This window comes from Lathyrus oleraceus, chromosome 1 (assembly GCF_024323335.1).
Source record: "Lathyrus oleraceus cultivar Zhongwan6 chromosome 1, CAAS_Psat_ZW6_1.0, whole genome shotgun sequence".
Lineage (NCBI taxonomy): Eukaryota > Viridiplantae > Streptophyta > Magnoliopsida > Fabales > Fabaceae > Lathyrus > Lathyrus oleraceus.
Window position 1 is genome coordinate 457,687,640 of NC_066579.1, and position 20,583 is coordinate 457,708,222.

Genomic DNA, 20,583 nt, shown 5'->3' on the forward strand with positions numbered 1-20,583 from the left:
AATCCAATAATTCCAATTATTTAATTAAATTAATAAATATAATATTAACTTAAATTAAATAATTATCTTATTTTTTATCGGGGTGTTACAGTCTGCAAAAATATGGGAGATGCACATGTTATTTATAGATGAACCATGAAATGGATGCGCCAAAGCCCTAGACGCCACACACACATGACAATGCATGCGCCAGATGCATGAACGCACACACTAAACCACCGATGTATGCGCCAAGAAACATGTCGTCTAGGTGCAAAACCATTAAAAACATACGCTAGCTCCAATGACGTCTCCTCTCTAAGTTAATTAGATGCGACAATTTAACTGGGACATCAATTAAAAAAGTTGTTATTTTAATATATATATTTTTTTAATTTTAATTATTTTAATATTTTATTTAAAAATATTGGTTATTTGAAAAAAAAAATCTATTTGGGATACATTAGATATTTGTTGATTACATCTGATATAATAATGAGGTGTGGCTGATACAGAAAATATGATCCGAATATATGAAACGAACGGACAAGATGATTTCTCCACAAAATAAGCTCCTGCTACTCTTCACCTTGTAATCCCATTTTCTGGGCGAAACTCTTTCTTCCACCATCATTCCCATTTTCCACACCCTAATTTCAATACTCTTTTCTCTTCAAGGTTCTCTTCGATTCCTCTCTTCATTTTCATCCTCTATAATTCCATTTTTCTTCTTCTTCTTCCCAAACCCACGCTCTTACAATCCCTTTCCTAATGCATTCATATGTTAATCCAAAAATCGCTTTTACTATACTGAATTAACTGATTATGCTTAATAATCACTATTTTCTGAACAGGTGTATCTCAGAAGCTTGATGCTCTCGGTGTTGATTTTGAATTCAAGGTAATTTTATGGGGAATGTACTCGGTCCGAACAGTACCAAGGCTAGAGGAAGTGTTTCAACGAGCGAGGTTTTGCCGGGTGAAGCTTGCAAGCGACAGAGATTGTTGTCGACTTCTGATGAGGATAACTCTAGACTGATTCCTTCTCTTCCTGATGAGATATCGGTTCAGATTCTGGCTAGGGTACCTCGCGTTTGTTACTTGAATCTAAAGTCGGTTTCTCGCACTTGGAAGATGGCGCTTGGGAGTTCGGATCTGTTTTGTTTGAGAAAAGAACTTGGAACAACGGAGGAGTGGTTGTATGTATTAACAAAAGGTAATGATGATACGCTTTTATGGTATGCCTTAGACCCAATTTCGGGAAGATGGCAAAGGTTACCTCCAATGCCGAATGTATTCGTTGAAGATGAAGCCAAAAATGGTTTGGCGGCGCTTCCCCGTCGGATGTGGAGCTTGTTGGGTTCGAGTATTAGAATTGCTGATGTTTTCATGAACTGGCTTAGAAGGAGAGATGCGTTGGATCGGATGCCGTTCTGTGGTTGCTCTATTGGGGCTGTTGGTGGTTGCATTTATGCTTTGGGAGGATTTTCGAAAGCTTCGGCTATGAACTCTGTTTGGAGATATGATCCTGTTAAGAATGCTTGGACTGAGATGAGTCCAATGTCGGTTGGCAGAGCCTACAGCAAGACGGGTATATTGAACGATAAGCTTTATGTTGTTGGAGGGGTTACTAGGGGTCGTGGTGGATTGAATCCTCTTCAATCTGCAGAAGTTTATGATCCGAACACTGGTATGTGGTCCCAATTACCAAACATGCCTTTTTCAAAAGCTCAGGTGCTACCGACAGCTTTTCTGGCTGAGTTGCTCAAGCCTATTGCCACGGGAATGACTTCATACAGGGGAAGGTTGTTTGTTCCTCAGAGTTTGTATTGTTGGCCATTTTTTGTTGATGTTGGGGGAGAAGTTTATGATCCGGATATAAATTCTTGGCTTGAAATGCCGGTTGGGATGGGTGACGGTTGGCCTGCAAGGCAAGCCGGAACGAAATTGAGTGTTATTGTCAATAATGATTTATATGCATTAGATCCTTCAAGTTCTCTCAACTCTGCAAAGATAAAGGTATATGATGAGGAAGGTGATACTTGGAAAGTTGTTGCGGGAGATGTTCCTATTCATGATTTTGCTGATTCAGAATCTCCTTATCTTTTAGCTAGTTTACTTGGAAAACTCCATGTGATTACGAAAGATGCCAATCACAACATTGCAGTCTTGCAAGCTGGCATGCAAAATCATTTAGCTTCCTCTCAGTCGATGGCGTCGTCATCTGATAGCTCATTCGGCCAACTTGCTGAATCATCAGCAGAATCAGAGACAGAACTTTGGAGGGTTTTTGCTTCTAGGAGTGATAGATCTGCTGAGCTAGTTAGCTGTCAATCCCTTAAAGTTTAATTTTTCAGAGCTAAAATTCTCGTGGTTCTGAGATCATTATGCCTGTAGTAGCTGTTATCATTGCGGACAACCCACAATGTTAACAACAATTTCAAATTGTAAGTGGTGTGTGCTCCAGTCTCACTGCATAATTGATCCATAAGATGTAATTTCACATTAGCTCATACGTAGACAATTCATAATTTTACAAGTTAAGTATATCAAAACGTACATCAAATATGAATGTTTTTCGAAATATTTCTTACATTTTACATTGTGTATATCTTTATAGGATTATATTTTGTCTTGTTACTCTTGCACCAATGTAGCAGATACTATCTTTATTGAATGGATTTTCAATTTATTATGTTATGTTAGATACTATCTTTATTGAATGGATTTTCAATTTATTATGTTATGTTAGATACTATCTTTATTGAATGGATTTTCAATTTATTATGTTATGTTAGATACTATCTTTATTGAATGGATTTTCAATTTATTATGTTATGTTAGATACTATCTTTATTGAATGGATTTTCAATTTATTATGTTATGTTATCCGTTTGATTTGATCATATTCTCCCTTGTACATTGCATGCCTTTGAATATGGATTTTCAATTTATTATGTTATGTTATTTGAACTTTTTTGTTACCTTTTTACAGAGAAGGTAAAGTTGTTGACTGAAACAAGCCTACTCTACACTCTCACAACCCATTGGCATGTCTGGTAGATATTTCATAAATTACCACTCACCCTTATGTTTTTGTCAAAGCATTAAGTAATTTTGAGAATGTTATGCAATTTGATATTTTAGGCACTGGATAATAGGATCATCTGTTTAATAGTGTCTTTAACATGCCTTGACAGAAAATTTGATCAGTAGAGTCATTTCGGTAACTGCAAGTATTTGTAAGGAAAGAGAAGAATATGATAGGAACAAAAAAGAGAGAATCCCTTCCTTAACTAGCATTAGCTAGCTCAATATCAATCTCCCTAGATTACCGCTCACCCTGACATTTGTTCTGTAACTTCCTATTTTGACAATGAAGCATTGAGTTTACATATTCATTGCACTACAAATACACAATATTTATAAATAGAAGTTGAAACTACAGTTTGTAGAAGTAGGTAAGGCTCATATTTGTCATATTGCTTTATTTTATGAATAGATTATAAAACTGACAGAAGTAAAAGCATTAGAAATCCTCCTAGTAGAGAAGGTATTTGAGTCTCTCCGAGGCTTCGATGATGGACTCTCTCTGGCCAAAAGCACTAATTCTTATATACCCTTCACCACCTGGACCAAAACCACTGCCTGGAACTGTAATTATGTGTGTATTCTCAAGAATTTCACCAAAGACATCCCAAGATTTTAAGCCAGGAAAGCGGACCCAAACATAGGGTGCATTTTTACCTCCATAAACTGTCAGACCAAGAGAGGTCAGAGCATTGACCAGTATTCTTGCATTCTCCATGTAGTAGTCAATAAGGGACTTCACAGCCTGAGAAATTTTTCAAAACATTATTTATTTGGAAACAATCACAGAGTAACAAAACGGTTTCATAGAGTTCAATCAAGGTAGGTAATTAAGATACAATATTTTGCATTAGTCTAGTAATTGAACTTGAAATGAAGCAGAAATAGGAATGCTGACAAGTTATACAGGTTCTTAGGGAACTAGAATCTTACTTTAAGACCCTCTGGTGAAAGGCATGCTAGTCCCCCAGCCTGAGATATGCTGGATGCTCCATTAAAGCAGGTACACACAATGCGGTTGAAATCTTGCAAAACAGGGAAGCCGTTTGAATATAACAGTTCTTCGGGGACTACTGTCCAACCAAGTCGGACACCTGTAAAGCCAGCAAATTTCGAGAAGGATGACACTTCAATTGCAACCTGAAAGCATGAAACTAAGAAGATTAAGGTTGCTATTGTTGAGAACAGTGCATGCTAGAAATAAAACAAATGCCATGCAAAATCATACCTCTTTGGCTCCAGGAATTTCAAAGATTGATTTAGGACTACCATCAGTGATATAAGCAGAATATGCAGAGTCATAGATAATGATTGATCCATTAACTTTGGCGAAATCTACAAGTTGCTGCAATTGTTTCCTCGTTGCTGCATGACCAGTGGGATTGTTTGGAGAACAGAAGAAAATAAGCTGTGACCTCGAAGTTCTATGCAGATCTGGGAAGAAGTCAGTTTGAGGTCCACATGTCATGTATTCTATGTTTTCATATTTGCCAATTCTATCTACAAACTTGCCAGCATGACCAATTATGACACTAGAGTCTATGTAAGCCTGTTTCATAAGAATTTTCTGTGATTAAAAACACTTCTGCAAACATGCATGCAGTCTTAGAGTACATTGAAACAATACATTATTACAGTGAAAAGATTTAGCAGCAAGATAGAACACTTGACACAAAATGATAGGAAGCAAAACCAAACCTTTGGCAAATGGAATACATTGTTTTAGACTTGAATATGCTCTCTTTTTTTTAACTTGTAAATATATGGTTTTTATTTTTAACTCTTGTAAATATATAATTATTTTCTGTTAATCTTATTGTGTTTTAGTTAGTCTAAAATTATTCATATTGAATTTTGCTTTGTAATATACAGAATATTTGATTTTAGATTTTTAAACCTTGCAAATATACTATTTATTATGTTTGGTCATTGTTACTATGTTATAGTCTGCAAAATTTATTCATATTGAAATTAGTTATTGTATTATGCAGGATATTTGTTTTAGACTTTAAATCTCTCAAAATAGATTAAAATGAATATTACAATGACCAATTTAGGGACTTGAAGCAAAAACATGATAAATTTATAGGGATTTAAAGGATATTCAAACCATTTTTTAAAACTTTCATGACATCAAATCCTTATTAGTGTGGAGGACTTAGTCTAAAGTAGTTGTTGACATCTAGAGAATAGATTATTCAATTTTTTCGTTGTTGAAAATAGATTATTGAATATTGAAAATACCGGGAAGGATGGATCCTGTACAGCTATCTTCAAATTGGGACCCATTAGCAGCTGCATGTGTTGAGACAAATCAATATCACATGTGACAAGGAAGAAGAAGAAGAAGACTACAATCAGACAAATATGATTATGAAATAGTATTTGTTGAATACCTGAAGACGAGAAATGTCACATTGCGCACCGTCCGAAACAAAAACTTCAGAAGGTTTTATCCCTAGATCTTTGTAAACTCTATGAGCAATTGCTTTTCTCAGAGCCTGCAAATGTTGTTTTTTTGCAGAACATGCATCAGAACAGAAAATGCTCTCTGTTTTTCTGTGAAGTTTTATTTTTCAAGTCTTAACAAGAAAAATTGTATTGATTATACCTTTTCGCCTTGCTCAGGTCCATATCCTTTATAGCCCTCTGCTGTTGAAAGGCCGCGAACAAACTGCAGAACATCGTATGAAAAGGAAAAATGTTCTGTTATTCTAGTAAGTTACTTTTATCCGTTTCTGGTAGAGGATAGTTTCTAAACAAGCATGATAGAATTTTCTGTCTATGAAGCATGATAGTTTATGTGTATTTTCAACAGAAAGAATCTTCATAACTTACATCAACCATGCTTGATGTTACAAGTGTTGGTAAAGGTTCTGTAGTGTCACCAATTCCAAGGTCTATCAGATTTGCATTTGGATACTTCTTTAAGTGAAGAAGCTCATGTCTTTCAATCTGATGCAAAATCATATAAAAGATATATCATAAAATTCTAACATGTGTCATTTGACAAAGTGAAATGTCCATGACAGTAAAAAATCTTGCCCATGACAGTGAATATTTTATTGCTTCTCAAAATATTAAGTTTTTCATGATAACAATGTTCAACTGAGACAGAAAAATTATATTTGAACAGAATGTTATTGAAGAGTACCTCAGGAAATAAATAACCATGTTGCAGTTTCTCCATGTTTACATTCCTAGGTACCTTTGTGCAGTGTCCTGAACATTACAGACAGTCATAATGATAAGTGAGGACTAAGAAAAATGAAGAAAATAAATCCATACAAAAATTGTGCATACTGCATACCAATTCTGACACTTTGATTCTTCAATGTGCATGAAAACCTGTAATTATCATTAGCACACACAAGTCATAAACAAAAGATGATATATTTTGATTGTGTTAAGCTAACATTTTCAAAATTTGTTTTTACCTGTTCACTAACATCCTAGGCTGCAAAGAATTTGGACTAAACATTGAACTCAAATTTGATGTCTTGTACATTTTATGTTCTCAAAAACCAGAGGCTTTTTTTTTCTCTCTAAGGTTTTGGTTCTTATTTTTTATGACGATGTAGCAATGGTAGCACTTTACACAAAAACAAATTTATAACCAATGGCTGTGTCCTAAACTAGGTCTAGATTCTCTCATCTCAAATGTCAATTTCAACAATTCATTTTCCACACACCTAATTTCAAACTTTTCTATATATCTTCCTAACATTTTATATGTTCGGAAAATATATTGATGAATTTTCATTTTTTATCAAATGAATTACATCCGTTATAATGAGATAATAGTAAAATTTAAATGAGTAAATAAAAAAATCAGAGGTTGTTTTATTATTAAAATAAAAAATAGAAGAGAATTTTTTTTTTAAGTGATATTTCAAAAACATGAAAGGAGCATGAGAGAATTCATTCCCTTTTAAACTACCTCTCATGCATATATTATGATCTATAAAATAATAAAATTAATTTGCAAAATTACATATTATTTTTGCTAGCTTCAAAATTTGATATGTGGCATCACCACTATCTATATCTATATATGTAAAATAATGATCTTAAAGGTTGGTAAAGTTGGCTGTCCGCCCCTTTTAAGTCCGTCTAAAAGCTAAAGTGGATCAATTTAGATGTCCGATCTCAAAAGTCAAGTCCATTAAATCCGTCTTGTTTACTAATGGGTTGACGGACAGATTCGTCATTTTTTTTATAATTTGATTTACTACATAATTTATAAAATTATTAACTATTATGAAATGGGTCGACAAATTTAAACAACGCCTAAATAATTTATTTGATTCAAGAAATCAACAAGAACAACTTAATTAAAGACATTTAGGGATACAAATCAACGAAATAAACTAGCATAAGTTAAACAAAGACAAAAATCAACAAACTCTATGATAAACACTTCATCCATCATCATCTATGTCTATGTCGTGAACATATGAAACTGTTGATATTGTAGTCATTAGATGTAATCTTCCACCATCTTTCTCTTCATCGTCTTCCTATTTACTACCTCCGTTTTTTATTATAAATCGTTTGGAAAAATATTTTGTATGACAATATAAGTCGTTTTATAATATTAATAAATCATTAATATTATTGTTAATATTATACTTTTAAATATTTATTATTCTTCCTCCTTTCGATTATTTTAAATTATCTTTTTAATATCTTTAATGAAAGATAATTTTATAAAACCCTTCATAATTGTTTTTTTCATACCATAATTATTACATTTCTTAATACGTGTAAAATAAAAAACGATTTATAATAAAAAACGGAGGGAATAATAATTATCAAGATCAACAACATCAAAATCAATAGATTAATTAATGTATTCTCAATTTTATAATAAAGACTTTTTCTACGAGTGAAGATGAAAAACGAAGCAGATATCGGTTAATATCTTCAAAATGAGTTGTTTGTGATTATGTTGAAAATAAATATTAGGATTTAAAGAAATGATGATCGTTTTAAAAGTAGGAATACTATAAAATATTTTTTTTAACAAAAAATCTACGGACAAAATCCTTCCACCCTGTTTTAAAAACGGTTAGGCGAGGCGGAATCAAAAATCTCATTCTAATCCGTTGAAAATGGTAGATTACAAACGGACGGATCCGTCCCGATTTGCCACCATAACTTACCTATGAAATTTAGTGCTTATATAAGATTTTACTATAAATAATTTTGAAAGGCATACTTAATATAAACACATAATTACTCTTCATAATACTCCACAAATGCATCAACATCCTAAAATTTGTACTAAAGCTGGCAGGCATCTAATTAGTTAATGTCACCATTAAAGTTTAAGGTTTTGTTTGGAAAGATTTTGTTAGGAGTAGGGTAGGGGAAGTGAAGGTTTTCAAAAATGAATTTTAAAAAAATATAAATAAATATGATATTTTTTGAAAAAATAATTTTATATATAATGATAAAAGAGTCTTTATTATTGTTATATATTTTTATAATACTATAATAATATAAATGATATTTAGAAATTTTATGTAAGTCCTCTAAAACTTTTATTTTATATAAAATTTGAATTGATCAAATTAAAGTGTTTTTAATATTATGAATAAAAGTAAATTCTTCAAAACTCTTCTAACTAAAATCATTAAATTCTTTCAGCTTAATCCTTAGATTTTTTCAAAATCCTCATCTCCTAGTTAAATTTTTTTAAAAATATTATTAGCACTTTTGAGTGTTCATAGCTATAAGATTTTACTCCATACGATCAATCATTGCATAAAGCTATCCTATTATGTGCAAATTGAAAATTAGTATTTTTTTTATTATTATATACGTGGTTATAGAGTCCTTATCTCATTTAATTAAATATATATATGTACATTTTAAAAGTGTAACTTCAAAAATAGAAATAAAACTATTATAAAAGCATGATGTGACAGTAAACAAGATGGTGACAGAAAAATATTTTGTCATAGACTAGTGAGAGAGTATTCCCACTTTTTGCTTTGAAAAGTAAAACTTGCATGATATTTAGCCACGTGTCAAATGAATATGGAACAATAACCAATATCATTTTGGTTCACACCTCTTGATTCTTTTCTTTCTTTTTTCTTTTTAAAGGTTTTTTTTATATGAAAACACCTCTTAATATTAGTAATTTCTCTTACTATGTTTTCTACTAATTAGTCAATAAAATGTAGTCAATAATGGGACTGCCTTTAATATTTATTTTTTAATTTTATAATAAATAATTTTAAATTCAAAAGTGAGTTAGATTACGTAAAAAGCAGAATCAAAATTTGCAAGTTTTGATAGATTATTGAATATTAAAGAATGAATGGTTATTGGATAAGCCCTCGCATACAAATTGTATCTAAAAGAGAAGATACAATTGCAAGACAAGCATGCATTTGAAAAAGACAAGTGTCAATCGATGCAATATTCCTAGGATCAGTTAATCTGGACTCACATAATTGCATGCAATATCCACACACAATTTGACACAACACAAGTTATTCCAAAACATCATTGGAAAATCATAACTTGCCACCACTAAAATACAATACACACCAAACTTCAAAGCAATTGTATGATAAGTATAAGAAACTACACGGAAATTGAAAGGTGTATGTTTGTGAAATGACTGAGAAAAGCATTATGTTGGTCTTAATAAAGCAATTAAAACACCAATAATGCATCTAAGTTTGAACTTGAAAGTGAGTTTTAATTAACAACAATACAACTGGTTGTTGATCATCAACAGAAAAAAAAAGACATTATTTTAAATAAATAAATACACAAACAAATAAATAAAAAGAAGGGTGGACAAATAGAAAAGTCAACAAACAAACAAAACAAACCAAAGAACAAGTCATGAACGTTCAAATTATATATATTTTTGAATGCCTTAAGTTTAAGATAATGCAGTTTCATGCTGGAAATTTAATGGTCAGCTTAAAAGACTATAAAAATGATATCAAGTTATCAACCAATTGTATTTATTTATTTGTTTGTTAAGCTAAAATGTGTGAATTAAAGTGATGGAAGTGAAACTTGAATGTAGAAGTTATCCACAGTTGTGTGAAGTCCTTCATTGATTCTTTGAAAAGGAGAAAAAACAAAGTAATATGTCTTGCTCATTTACTAGTAGCTTCAACCAGTTCAACTTATGGGGAAACATATCTGGAAAAACTTACATGAATTATAATTTGATGTGATGTGATTTATAAAGAGTTGCGAACGGCTGGTGGAGACGTCGTACTTGGTGGTGGTCTTTTCACGATCATTAATGGAGAGTGGCTTTATTACCTATTAGAGTTGGGGAAATGAGTTTGTATTCGGCAATAAAGGTTGTCTCGTGCGCTTTTGTGATTCTTAGGATCAAATCTTTGATGTTACAAGATCATATATTGAGAGACAGTGGGTACGTGATATGGACTTTGATTTTGACAGAGTTTAGTGTTGCAATTCTAGATTTTGATATTAACAGTTTTACTAGCAAGAACACCGTCTTTTCTAAAGCATAATATATTTTGACAAGTTTCCTTTTTAATAAAAATGTTCAGGACGTGAATGTAAAGTTTGACATGACCACAAGATAGAAAGTAGTTTTTGGTTGTTTGCAAACAACATATGCTCACGATTTTCTCGTTATTTTTTTTATTAATGGTCTAGACCTACATATTTCTCTGGTAGAGTATTATATCATCCTTAAATATCGATTCTATTGATGAAGTTTGTCCTGTTTGTCGCAAGGTCTGCTTGGATACATTTAGGAAACACGTGATTCATTGTAGGGAGCTTCCATGCTTCAAATACTGACATGAGTTTGTTAAGGATCTCTTATTTGATATATTTTGAACGGTCGGAGTATCAGTGAAGAAAGTGACGCTTGTGAATTTTTTGACTAGTTATAAGGAAGGAATATCCACACTTAGGATAGCGGATGATCTGATGTATGAGTGGGTAGGAGGAAAACATGCATATATAGACATGACTGAGGTTTTTCCACTAATCACGTTGAGGACGGAAAGTTTTACTGTGGAACAGACAACCCTCAAAGTTTATATATATATATATATATATATATATATATATATATATATATATATATATATATATATATATATATATATATATATAAAATTATCGTCTAATGATTTCCTCCTATGTGAAGGTTGAAATTTGAACTTGAAGTGATGTTGTGCAAGGTTGAGAAAATGACGGATGGAAAAAAAATTGTGAGTTATGTGTTTGCCAGTATAATGATAATGATTATGATGATAATCAATATCAAGTTCATTGTATAGTTTGTTTTGTAACAAATGTTTATAAGTAAATTTATTTTTAATTTAATTTATTTAATCTGATTCTTATTGATCTGTTATATTGGAGAGTGTAATTCAAGAAAATTTTAAAAAAATGACATTTAAGGGATGCACAAGGTGTTTTGTTATGAATTTGTGTTATATTTATGATTTTTTTTTTAGAGAAAAGAGATTGATTCTTTAGGTTTTCAAACCTTAGGAATTGGAAGATCTTTAAAGGGTATCTAAGGTTTGAAAAGCATTTCTAAATACATTGAGATTGTTTGTGATTTATTTATTAGGAAGAGGAGAAATTGAATTACCGATTGATAGAAATTAGAAAGTGTTATTATGAATTTGTTGAGTTAATTTCTTGTAATTCATTTGGAATCTTGTTTTGAGATTTTTTATTGAAAACAGATATGGATATATATTATGTGTGTTCTTGTTTTTATGAATTTTTTGAGTTAATTTGTTATTATGAATATATATTATGTGTGTTCTTGTTCTTGTATTTATATGGATTTGTTATTATGAATTTTTTGAGTTAATTTGTAGATCAATTTGATGGATCTGGATAAATATATTATGTGTGTTCTTGTTTTTATCTTCTTCTTGCTTTTGAGGTTTTGTTTGCACTAGTGAGTAGATTATCATAACGGGAGATTGTTAAAATTTTGGTTGTTATTATTTTTTCTGTCATACATCAAGTTCTTTATCGGTTTAATCTTACTCATTCCGTAACATATGGTGTGCACCATAGGAAAAATGGTCTAAGTTTACCGGTGAATAGCATAGATTCTAAATTAGATATCAAGAAGATTTTCAAAAACAACAATTTTAAATTTTGGAAAGTTAGGATGAAAGAAATTTTGATTCAACAAAAGTGTGCAGAAATATTAAGATGTGTGTAGCGGTAAATTTATGATCATCAAGCTATGGATAAGCTAAACGTCAATAAAACCAGAGTCGTCACCGCGCTTTTATTGTTTCCAAGGAAAAAAAAGGAAAAGTACGAACAAAACCCAAAAAATAAGAAGTTTTCAAATCAAAACTAATAAAATGCCAGAGATTATAGGTAAGGGGATTGGTTACATAGAGGGAAGGTGTTAGCACCCAAAGTGTCCTAACTACTCCTAGGAAGCCCTTTTTTATGTGCATATGTGTTTTTGTACAAAATGATGTTTACAATAAAATAGAGTGGAGGGATGAGAAAAGAATTCATTAATTATATTTTTTTTTTTACAAGACCTTCAGACTTGTGTCTACGTACCAACATAAAAATAAATGATCAAAACCTCGTAGTTCGTGGTATCAATTTCAAAGTGTCTGAGTTGCTTTTAACAAAAATTTAAATTTAACAAAGACACAAAATGCCTAAAATGGTTTGAATAAGTGTTAGTTCTTTTTGTCTTTTGAAATTTTAAGTCAAATATAGTTTAGTTTATTTACAAGTTTGATTAAGAAAAGAGTTAAAAAATAAAGCAATGGCATAAGGCCAGAGTTTCTAATTTGTAAAAATGGTCTAAGTTTAAAAAAAACAAATACAAGCAAAGAAGATTTTAAAAGGAGAGAGAGATTTGAAATTTAAGAAGTGGGAGTATATGGATAGACTAATCCTAAGCAAAAATTTAAAAGTTGAGAGTTGAAAAGATCTGAACAATGGGCTGCAATCCAATAGACAAGAAAGTCATATAGAAACCCACTTTTTCTTTGGACTTTAAATCAAGCAATATCAATAAGCAAGTAGTAAAATGAAGAGCAAGACATCAAATAAAGATAGCCAGATTCAAGCTTAGCAACTCCATGATCTTCTTCAAAATTTCTCATGCATCAGATGACTTCAAAGATGACATTAGGCCCAGGTTCAAAATAACAGCTTCACCATGATCATGTAGCAGATGAACTCAAATGGATCTTCAATATTGTATCAGATGAATGTTCACTTCACAAGCACTTGATTTCATGAAAGTTGGCATTGGCCAAGTCCTTTGCATAAGGAGCGTTGCCTAAATTCTAAGTCCAATAGTCTCAGATTAAACCAACAGTCCACACAAGATGTTTTTTAGGATTTTTGTTCTTATTATGTATATTAAGGTCAAAATACCACCCAAGCAAACAAATATATACAAGCACAATGTATCACAAAATATAGCCCAAATGGGTAAAGTGAGAATGACATTAAAGTAAACAAATTGAATGGTATGGATAATGGCAAATGAATAAAGCTTAAAAATTAAAGTGCATAAAAGTAAATGACTTGAAATTAAATGTTAGTTGTTAGTTGATTAGAAGTTAGTACTGTTTTTGCTTTATTTTGTTTAAGTCACTCTTTGGAGAACACTCAACCCACTTATCACAAGCATGGATCCTTGAACCAAGACATCCTCCAAAGGAAGGAAAAAAGGCAAAGTTTCCACATAATACCATGAAAGAGGGAAGACTTACAATCTCACTTACTAGAATGATATGCCTTTCGTGTCACAAATTTAGCGCTATGTTAAGCAATCGTAATTGATCTTATGTAGAAGTCACAACTATTTGAGGTCGGGCAATATAATTTTGGTGTTAATGCATGTTAGAGACATAGTATAATGGATTATGCTCATGAAACAAACCACACACAAAATGAATATGCAAAGAGGTGGACCTAATCTCATCCATACTCATGTTGATTTTTGCAATCAACTAGCCTTAGGATATAGAGATATCATAGGTCCATGATATGAATGAATGAAGAAGAGGAATGAGATGAAGAGGGAGGGAGAATGGATCAAACACAAATTGGTCAAATGATGACTTTTACCAAATTAAGATCATCCATTCATTTTAGGAGATGGAATGTACATTCCATCAATCTCCTAAATCCAATGATCTTAACCTAACAAAGTCAAATCAACCTTAATCAAGGCCCAACAACACAAGTCAAACTCAACAAGTCAATTAAAATGGTCATACACAATTTATTTGGCATTTAAACAATTAAAAATAATCAAAATATGCATTAAATTAAATAATGGTTGGCCAATTTCCTAAAACCTCGTCAAAACACCAAACAAATGGCCATGAGATTTGTCATAGGTCAAACAAGGTCAAAGGACCTTGGAGAAAAAATTTCATAATTTTAGAAAACTTAAAAGTATTTTTAAACAATTAAAAAGAAACACAAAATCAATTAAATCATGAAAAATATTAATAATGATCCAAAAAATAATTTTAATTCATAAAATGAAAAAGGAATTTATTTAAATTTTTTTGGTGAAACTCTCATATTTTTTGGATCAATATTAAAATTAATATGAATTAATGAAAATAACACAAATAAAATGAAAATTGGAAAATCAGAAAAAACGTGGACCAATTGATCTCCCTCATTAATTGAGGTGACAAATCAGGTGGATCCAAACGCGCGTTCCACTGTAGACTGGAGTCAGCGTGCCACAAACAAGGTATTCAAAACCAATGCTCGTGATTAGATTAATTCAAAAAGATCTTGTGGCTCTGGACCATGCCAACTCACCACCAGAGCAAAACTCCGGTCACCTTCTCAGGAGAGCCTCTCGGATTGGTCCACTCATCACCATCACTAAAATAAAAAATAAGGATATGATTTTAAAGTAAAAATGGCATTGATCACGAAACTTGCCTCAATTCATCCTAACTTCAAGTATATTGAGAGATACATGGAGTTGAAATTTGAGGTACATGATCTGAGTTGCTTCGATTTGACCTCAAAGCAACTCAATCTTCTTGCCCACATTGGTAGGACTTCAAACAACCAAGGAACCAAGAGAATTATGGAGAATTGAGTGAGAATCGAAGAGATGAAAAATTCTAGAAAATACCTTCAATGCAGTGCAGAATTCGATTGCTCTTGCTTTGATTCTTGCTTGATCTCACTCAGGAAGCTTGCAGAAGTAGATTAGAATCAACCAAAGGCTTTGGATCCCTGGAGTTTTGAATCTCAAAACAGTGAGATTCAACCAAAGGCTAATTCCTTAAGACTTATCTTAGTTTGGCTCATGTAGAATTGTTCATGAAACAATCTTTCCAAATGAGGCCAAGTATCTATGGAATTTGGTGGCAAAGTTGTAAACCACGTGAAGGCATTCTTCGTTAAAGAACTGGGGAAATATTTCATTCTTAGGTTCTCACTATTCTCCAAATCCCCTGCCTCAGTCATGTATCTGGCTATGTGTTCTATAGTGGATTCACTAGTGTCCCCTGAGAATTTGGTGAACTTAGGGATTTTACAACCCCTTGGTAATTCAGTTTGTAGGACGTATTCTGATAAAGGAGAGGAATAATTTGGCTGTCGAAGTTCTGTATTCAGACCATTTTGGGCCATGATTCTCTCTATCATAGTAGTTAAGTCATTTTCCATCATGTTTTCTCGCCTAACCCTATGAATTACTTCGTCTGCATCCCGATCTCTATTAACCATTATTACTCTCCTAGGATGTTCTTCAGGGACTTCCTGTCAAACTGGTTGTTGTTCTAATCTTGCCCCCATGACCCTTTTGTCAGGCGCTTGTCTAGGTGGTCGAACCTGATTTATAGTTGGTTCTTCTTCCTGGATTATAACTTGGTTTGGTCTACGTCGAACAGAGGACTGAGGGGCGCCTAGGAAATCTGCTATGCGTCCCATCTGCGCTGACAGTTGTTGGTATGTTTGGGCATTATCATTGTTAGTCCTATTTACATTCTGTATTAGGGGAGAAAAAATGGTATTCATTTCTCTAGCAAGAACTCCTACCATATCATGGTTACTAGCATCCATTTGTTGTCTAAAGGCTGCCTGGTTATTCGTCGTAAGGGTAGGTAATAGGGTGGAGACTCCTTGTGATTGGGTATTTCGACCTACATGGTTCATGCCAGAACCAAAATTTTGAATTGGCGAAATAACCGTATTATGGGGTTGAGTATATATGGAAGTATTATTTTGAAGTCCTACCATGGCAGTAGATGGCATTCCATATGGGTATTCTCTCAAAGGCCTAAAATTCTCAAATCCTGGTGGCCTAGGGGTTGAATTTGCAGAAATGTCTGCTACGCTTGACATAATAGGCATTGTTGTCGAATTATTTAAGGCCATGGATCCAGATGTTGGTATGCCCTGTGCACTAGGGATCTCAGTGGGTGCATCAATCGAATTTGCTCCGATTGTGCCTATTCCTCGGGGAGGAAATTGTTCCCCTTGACTGGTTGTATTAACCATCTTTTTTGTGTTTTTTATTTTGGTTATAGGTTGCGAATTGTTGGCTATCTTACCACTTCTAAGGTTCATACAACACTATGATTTTTTAACCCAAAAGAATAACAACAATTTTGTATTATAAAAGTAAAGCAAACTATTATAATTAACAGTTCTTTTGACACTGTCCCACCAGGTGTGCCAATTTGTTTACTAGTAATTTCTGACAAACAACCGCTAGTCCTCCAATATTATGAATCTTGGTAACTTACAGGATCGACTAGATTGATCCTAGGACATGTGTCTCAAGAACTATTATTATGGTGATTTGACTCGTGATTAAGTTTGTTTCTGGTTTATGAATGGTAAAAGGTGGTTTCGATAATAACTCTAATCGAAACTTATGACTTTATACACAAAGAGTAAATGGCAGTAACTCTGTAAAAAGGTTTTTTTTAAGATAACAAAAGTTATTGGCAAAGGTAAAGATAAAGTAAAAAGCTTTAAGTTCGAAAAGGTACTGGAAATGAATGTTTGGTGAAATGTAAATGTAAAGGGAAAGCAATGATGAAAAAACTTTGAAAATAAAGCCAAGTCGACAGAAGAAGAGACGGTAAATGGTTTAATTTAAGTAACTTTGCATAAGAAAAATAACATAAAATATAATCATGGTGTTCTTCATACATACATTTTCAGCAAAGATTCGTTTCTCTCGCTCCGGTACTTTGAGTATTTTTAGTGAATTTTGTATATCAATTTGAACACACCAAATCTAAAAACTAAGACTCCTGTTTATAATAATTCGACCCTAACGGTCTCTACACAGATGATTGTCACGTTCGACGTTTTCAAGCGTTGTGTGTCTCAGATGCTTCCACGTGTTGGCCTGACGAAACTGCTTCGTTTAAATTTCAAATCTTTCTCGCTTGAAGCTTCGAAGCTGTCAAACACCTACGTCGAAGAGAACTTGTGGAGACCCAAAAATCTTCTAAGTCTCAAGCTTCGACAAGAAAGGTCATTCCTTCCAAGAAAAGGATTTAATAAATAGCTTCGACACATCCATTTTTATTTGTTCTCCAAAACATAACATTTTCAAAGAACTTCACCTAATTGTCGAAATCTCCAGCTAACAGGTCCCTTATTAACTTTATCAGCTTCAGATTCAGCTTGAGTGGACTCACTTTCATTACTTTTGTCCAGGAGATCAGCTGGGGCATCATTCAGAAATGTTTCAACATCGTCTGTGACATCAGTCTCTTGATCATCAACAACAACATTGATAGATTCCATCATAACTTTTGTTCTGGAATTAAAAACTCTAAAAGCTCTGTTGTTTGTTGAGTAGCCCAGAAATATTCCTTCATCACTCTTGGGGTCCATTTTCCTTCTTTGTTCACGATCAACCAGGATATAACATTTACTACCAAACACATGGAAGTATTTGACAGTAGGTCTTTTTCCCTTCCAGACTTCATATAAAGTGGTTGGGGTCTCTTTCCTCAAGGTTACTCTGTTGTGAATATAACAGGCCGTGTTCATAGCTTCGGCCCAGAAGTGGTAAGGTAACTTCTTCGCATGAATCATAGCTCTAGCAGATTCTTGAAGATTTCTATTTTTCCTTTCCACCACACCATTTTGCTGAGGGGTAATGGGAGAAGAGAACTCATGACCAATTCCTTCAGATGAACAGAATTCAACAAATTTACTGTTCTCAAATTCTTTCCCATGATCACTTCTGATTCTAATAACATAACTCTCTTTTCTCCTTGAAGTCTTTGGCAAAGATCTTTGAACACATCAAACACATCAGATTTTTCCCTTATAAAATTCACCCAGGTATATCTGGAGAAGTCGTCCACCATAACATAAGCATACCTTTTCCCACCAAGACTTTCCACCTGCATAGGTCCCATCAAGTCCAAGTGGAGAAGTTCCAGCACTCTAGATGTGGTGTCATGTTTGATCTTTTGATGTGACATCTTTGTCTGCTTTCCAATCTGACATTCACCACAAACTCTTCCTTCATCAATCTTTAATTTTGGGATTCCTCTGACAGCTTTAACATATATGATCCTCTTCGTTCCTTTAAGATGTAGATGACCCAGTTTTTGATGCCATAGTTTCACTTCTTCTTCTTTAGCTAGAGCATATACTGATGAATAGCTAGTTTCTTGAGAATTCCACATATAGCAGTTGTCCTTAGACCTGACTCCTCTCATGATCACCTCATTTTTTGCATTAGTGATCAAGCATTCAGTTTTTGTGAAGTTCACATTTAGGCCTTGGTTGCATAGTTGAATGATACTGATCAGGTTTGCAGTCAATCTTTTAACAAGCAACACATTATCAAGGTTAGGGACTCCAGGACAGTTCAGCTTTCCAATCCCCTTGATTTCACCCTTTGCTCCATCACCAAAAGTTACATAGCTGGTGGCATGAGGTTGAAGGTCAATTAGCAGGTTTTTGCTTCCAGTCATGTGTCTGAAGCATCCACTGTCAAAGTACCAATCTTCTTTGGCTGAGACTCTGAAGGAGGTGTGAGCTATCAAGTTAGTAGCACCACCCCTAGGAACCCACTGTTTTCCGTTAACAGAGATGTGTTGTTTGTGTAACACCCTTCTAAAATACCCCAAATATTTAATTAAAATAACAACAACAAATATCAGAGTAATCATGCACCAAGGGTGTCACACAACACTTAACAACATAATAACTGTCATGCTCATTATTTAATCAAAATAACATTTTTTTCACAATTCGCAGCGGATATAAATCAACTCAACCATTCCACAAACATATAACGTATTACATGAAAAATGGTTCAACAACCGACAAGAAACCATTAAACATCCCGTCCCGATGTTACATCTATCAGAGCATGACCCACTACGGTGACTACACTAGACTCCAAGCACTAGCTTCTACTCAACTCATTGCTCGTTACCTGAAAAATAATTGTAAGGGTGAGTTCCTCAATCGATATAACAAACATTATAAATTATCATGTTATGTTAAGTAATTTAACTCATTAATCACCCAATATCAACACAACTCATATGCATACTCAAGATCAATACCACTGATACACATACAACAAACCAACAGAATGCAACTCTAATGAGACTCGACTCGTCATGCATGTGGTACCATTCGGAGTAAAACTCCCAACTTAAAATCATTGCCATTTTAGTGGGCATCAAGGCATAAGCCTTCAACTTTCAACTTAAAATTTTGCCAATCCAGGCCAACGTGGTGTGAGCAAAGCTCCGACTTAATGCATATGAATGTGCATGGCATACACGACTTTAAACTGTCAACAACATAATAATAATATCAACACAACAACGTTTTCAACAAAAATCAACTTAAAATCAACTTTGGCTCATCAAGCCTCCAACTCAGTATTTTCAACAACTTTAACACGACTAATCAACATATTTGGATCGACATTTCATATCATAAACCCAACAAAATCATTCCTCACAATTAACTAAAATAGGCCAATCACCAATTACGTTCACAACATTAAAATACCAATTTTCCTAATTTCCAACAGTGTTAACCGGTTAACGCCCTGGGTTAACCGGTTAACGCAGGACAAAAATACATTCTCTGGCAAAACGCAACAGTGTTAACCGGTTAACACCCTGGGTTAACCGGTTAACGCAGGCAAAACAGCAGTCCCTGCGCTAACACAAGGCAGAATGCAGAGTTCTCCGCATTTTCCGCCGTTGGAGGACTTCCGGACCTCCGATTCAATTTCCGTAAAAAGCTACACGTTCGGGGAAACACGACTCACACAATTACGGACTCAATTACAGCTTAACTCAGTTTATTCATCACAATCTTTTAGCATTCAACAATCCCAATTAGGGTCAATTCAACGGTTTCTCACTACCCATGACATGTTAATCTATAATACCCATTAAGCGACGATAAACCCCCCTTACCTGAGATAATCCGGCAATCTCTAAGCTTCAAGCTTTTCCGTTCTTCAACCTTTGCTCTCTAGCTCTTCCT

At 33.4% G+C, this 20,583-nt stretch overlaps 2 protein-coding genes across 4 annotated transcripts; one reads left to right on the forward strand and one right to left on the reverse strand.

The window, feature by feature from the left end:
• Nucleotides 1–474: 474 nt before the first annotated feature.
• Nucleotides 475–6,610, forward strand: LOC127084854 (F-box/kelch-repeat protein At1g22040). 3 transcript variants are annotated; one of them, XR_007788817.1, is made up of 6 exons: nt 475–657; nt 834–2,426; nt 2,975–3,038; nt 5,293–5,518; nt 5,698–5,786; nt 5,888–6,610. XR_007788817.1 is itself a non-coding variant. In XM_051025376.1 (2 exons), the coding sequence occupies exon 2, from the start codon at nt 889–891 to the stop codon at nt 2,326–2,328; it is 1,440 nt and encodes a 479-aa protein (XP_050881333.1). In that variant the 5' UTR covers nt 475–657; nt 834–888; the 3' UTR covers nt 2,329–2,684. The 3 variants fall into 3 exon arrangements, 1 of the variants encoding a protein (XP_050881333.1); XR_007788814.1 differs by having other exon boundaries at nt 5,698–6,610; XM_051025376.1 differs by lacking the exons at nt 2,975–3,038; nt 5,293–5,518; nt 5,698–5,786; nt 5,888–6,610 and having other exon boundaries at nt 834–2,684.
• On the reverse strand, nt 3,201–6,650 carry LOC127084873 (aminotransferase ALD1, chloroplastic). Its single transcript, XM_051025389.1, has 10 exons — nt 6,507–6,650; nt 6,380–6,417; nt 6,224–6,291; nt 5,908–6,024; nt 5,681–5,743; nt 5,466–5,570; nt 5,314–5,364; nt 4,298–4,618; nt 4,003–4,209; nt 3,201–3,814 (listed from the first exon to the last, which is right to left on the reverse strand). Exons 1-10 carry the CDS (start codon nt 6,575–6,577, stop codon nt 3,521–3,523), a joined length of 1,335 nt encoding a protein of 444 aa, XP_050881346.1. The 5' UTR covers nt 6,578–6,650; the 3' UTR covers nt 3,201–3,520.
• Between the last annotated feature and the right edge of the window lie 13,933 nt (nt 6,651–20,583).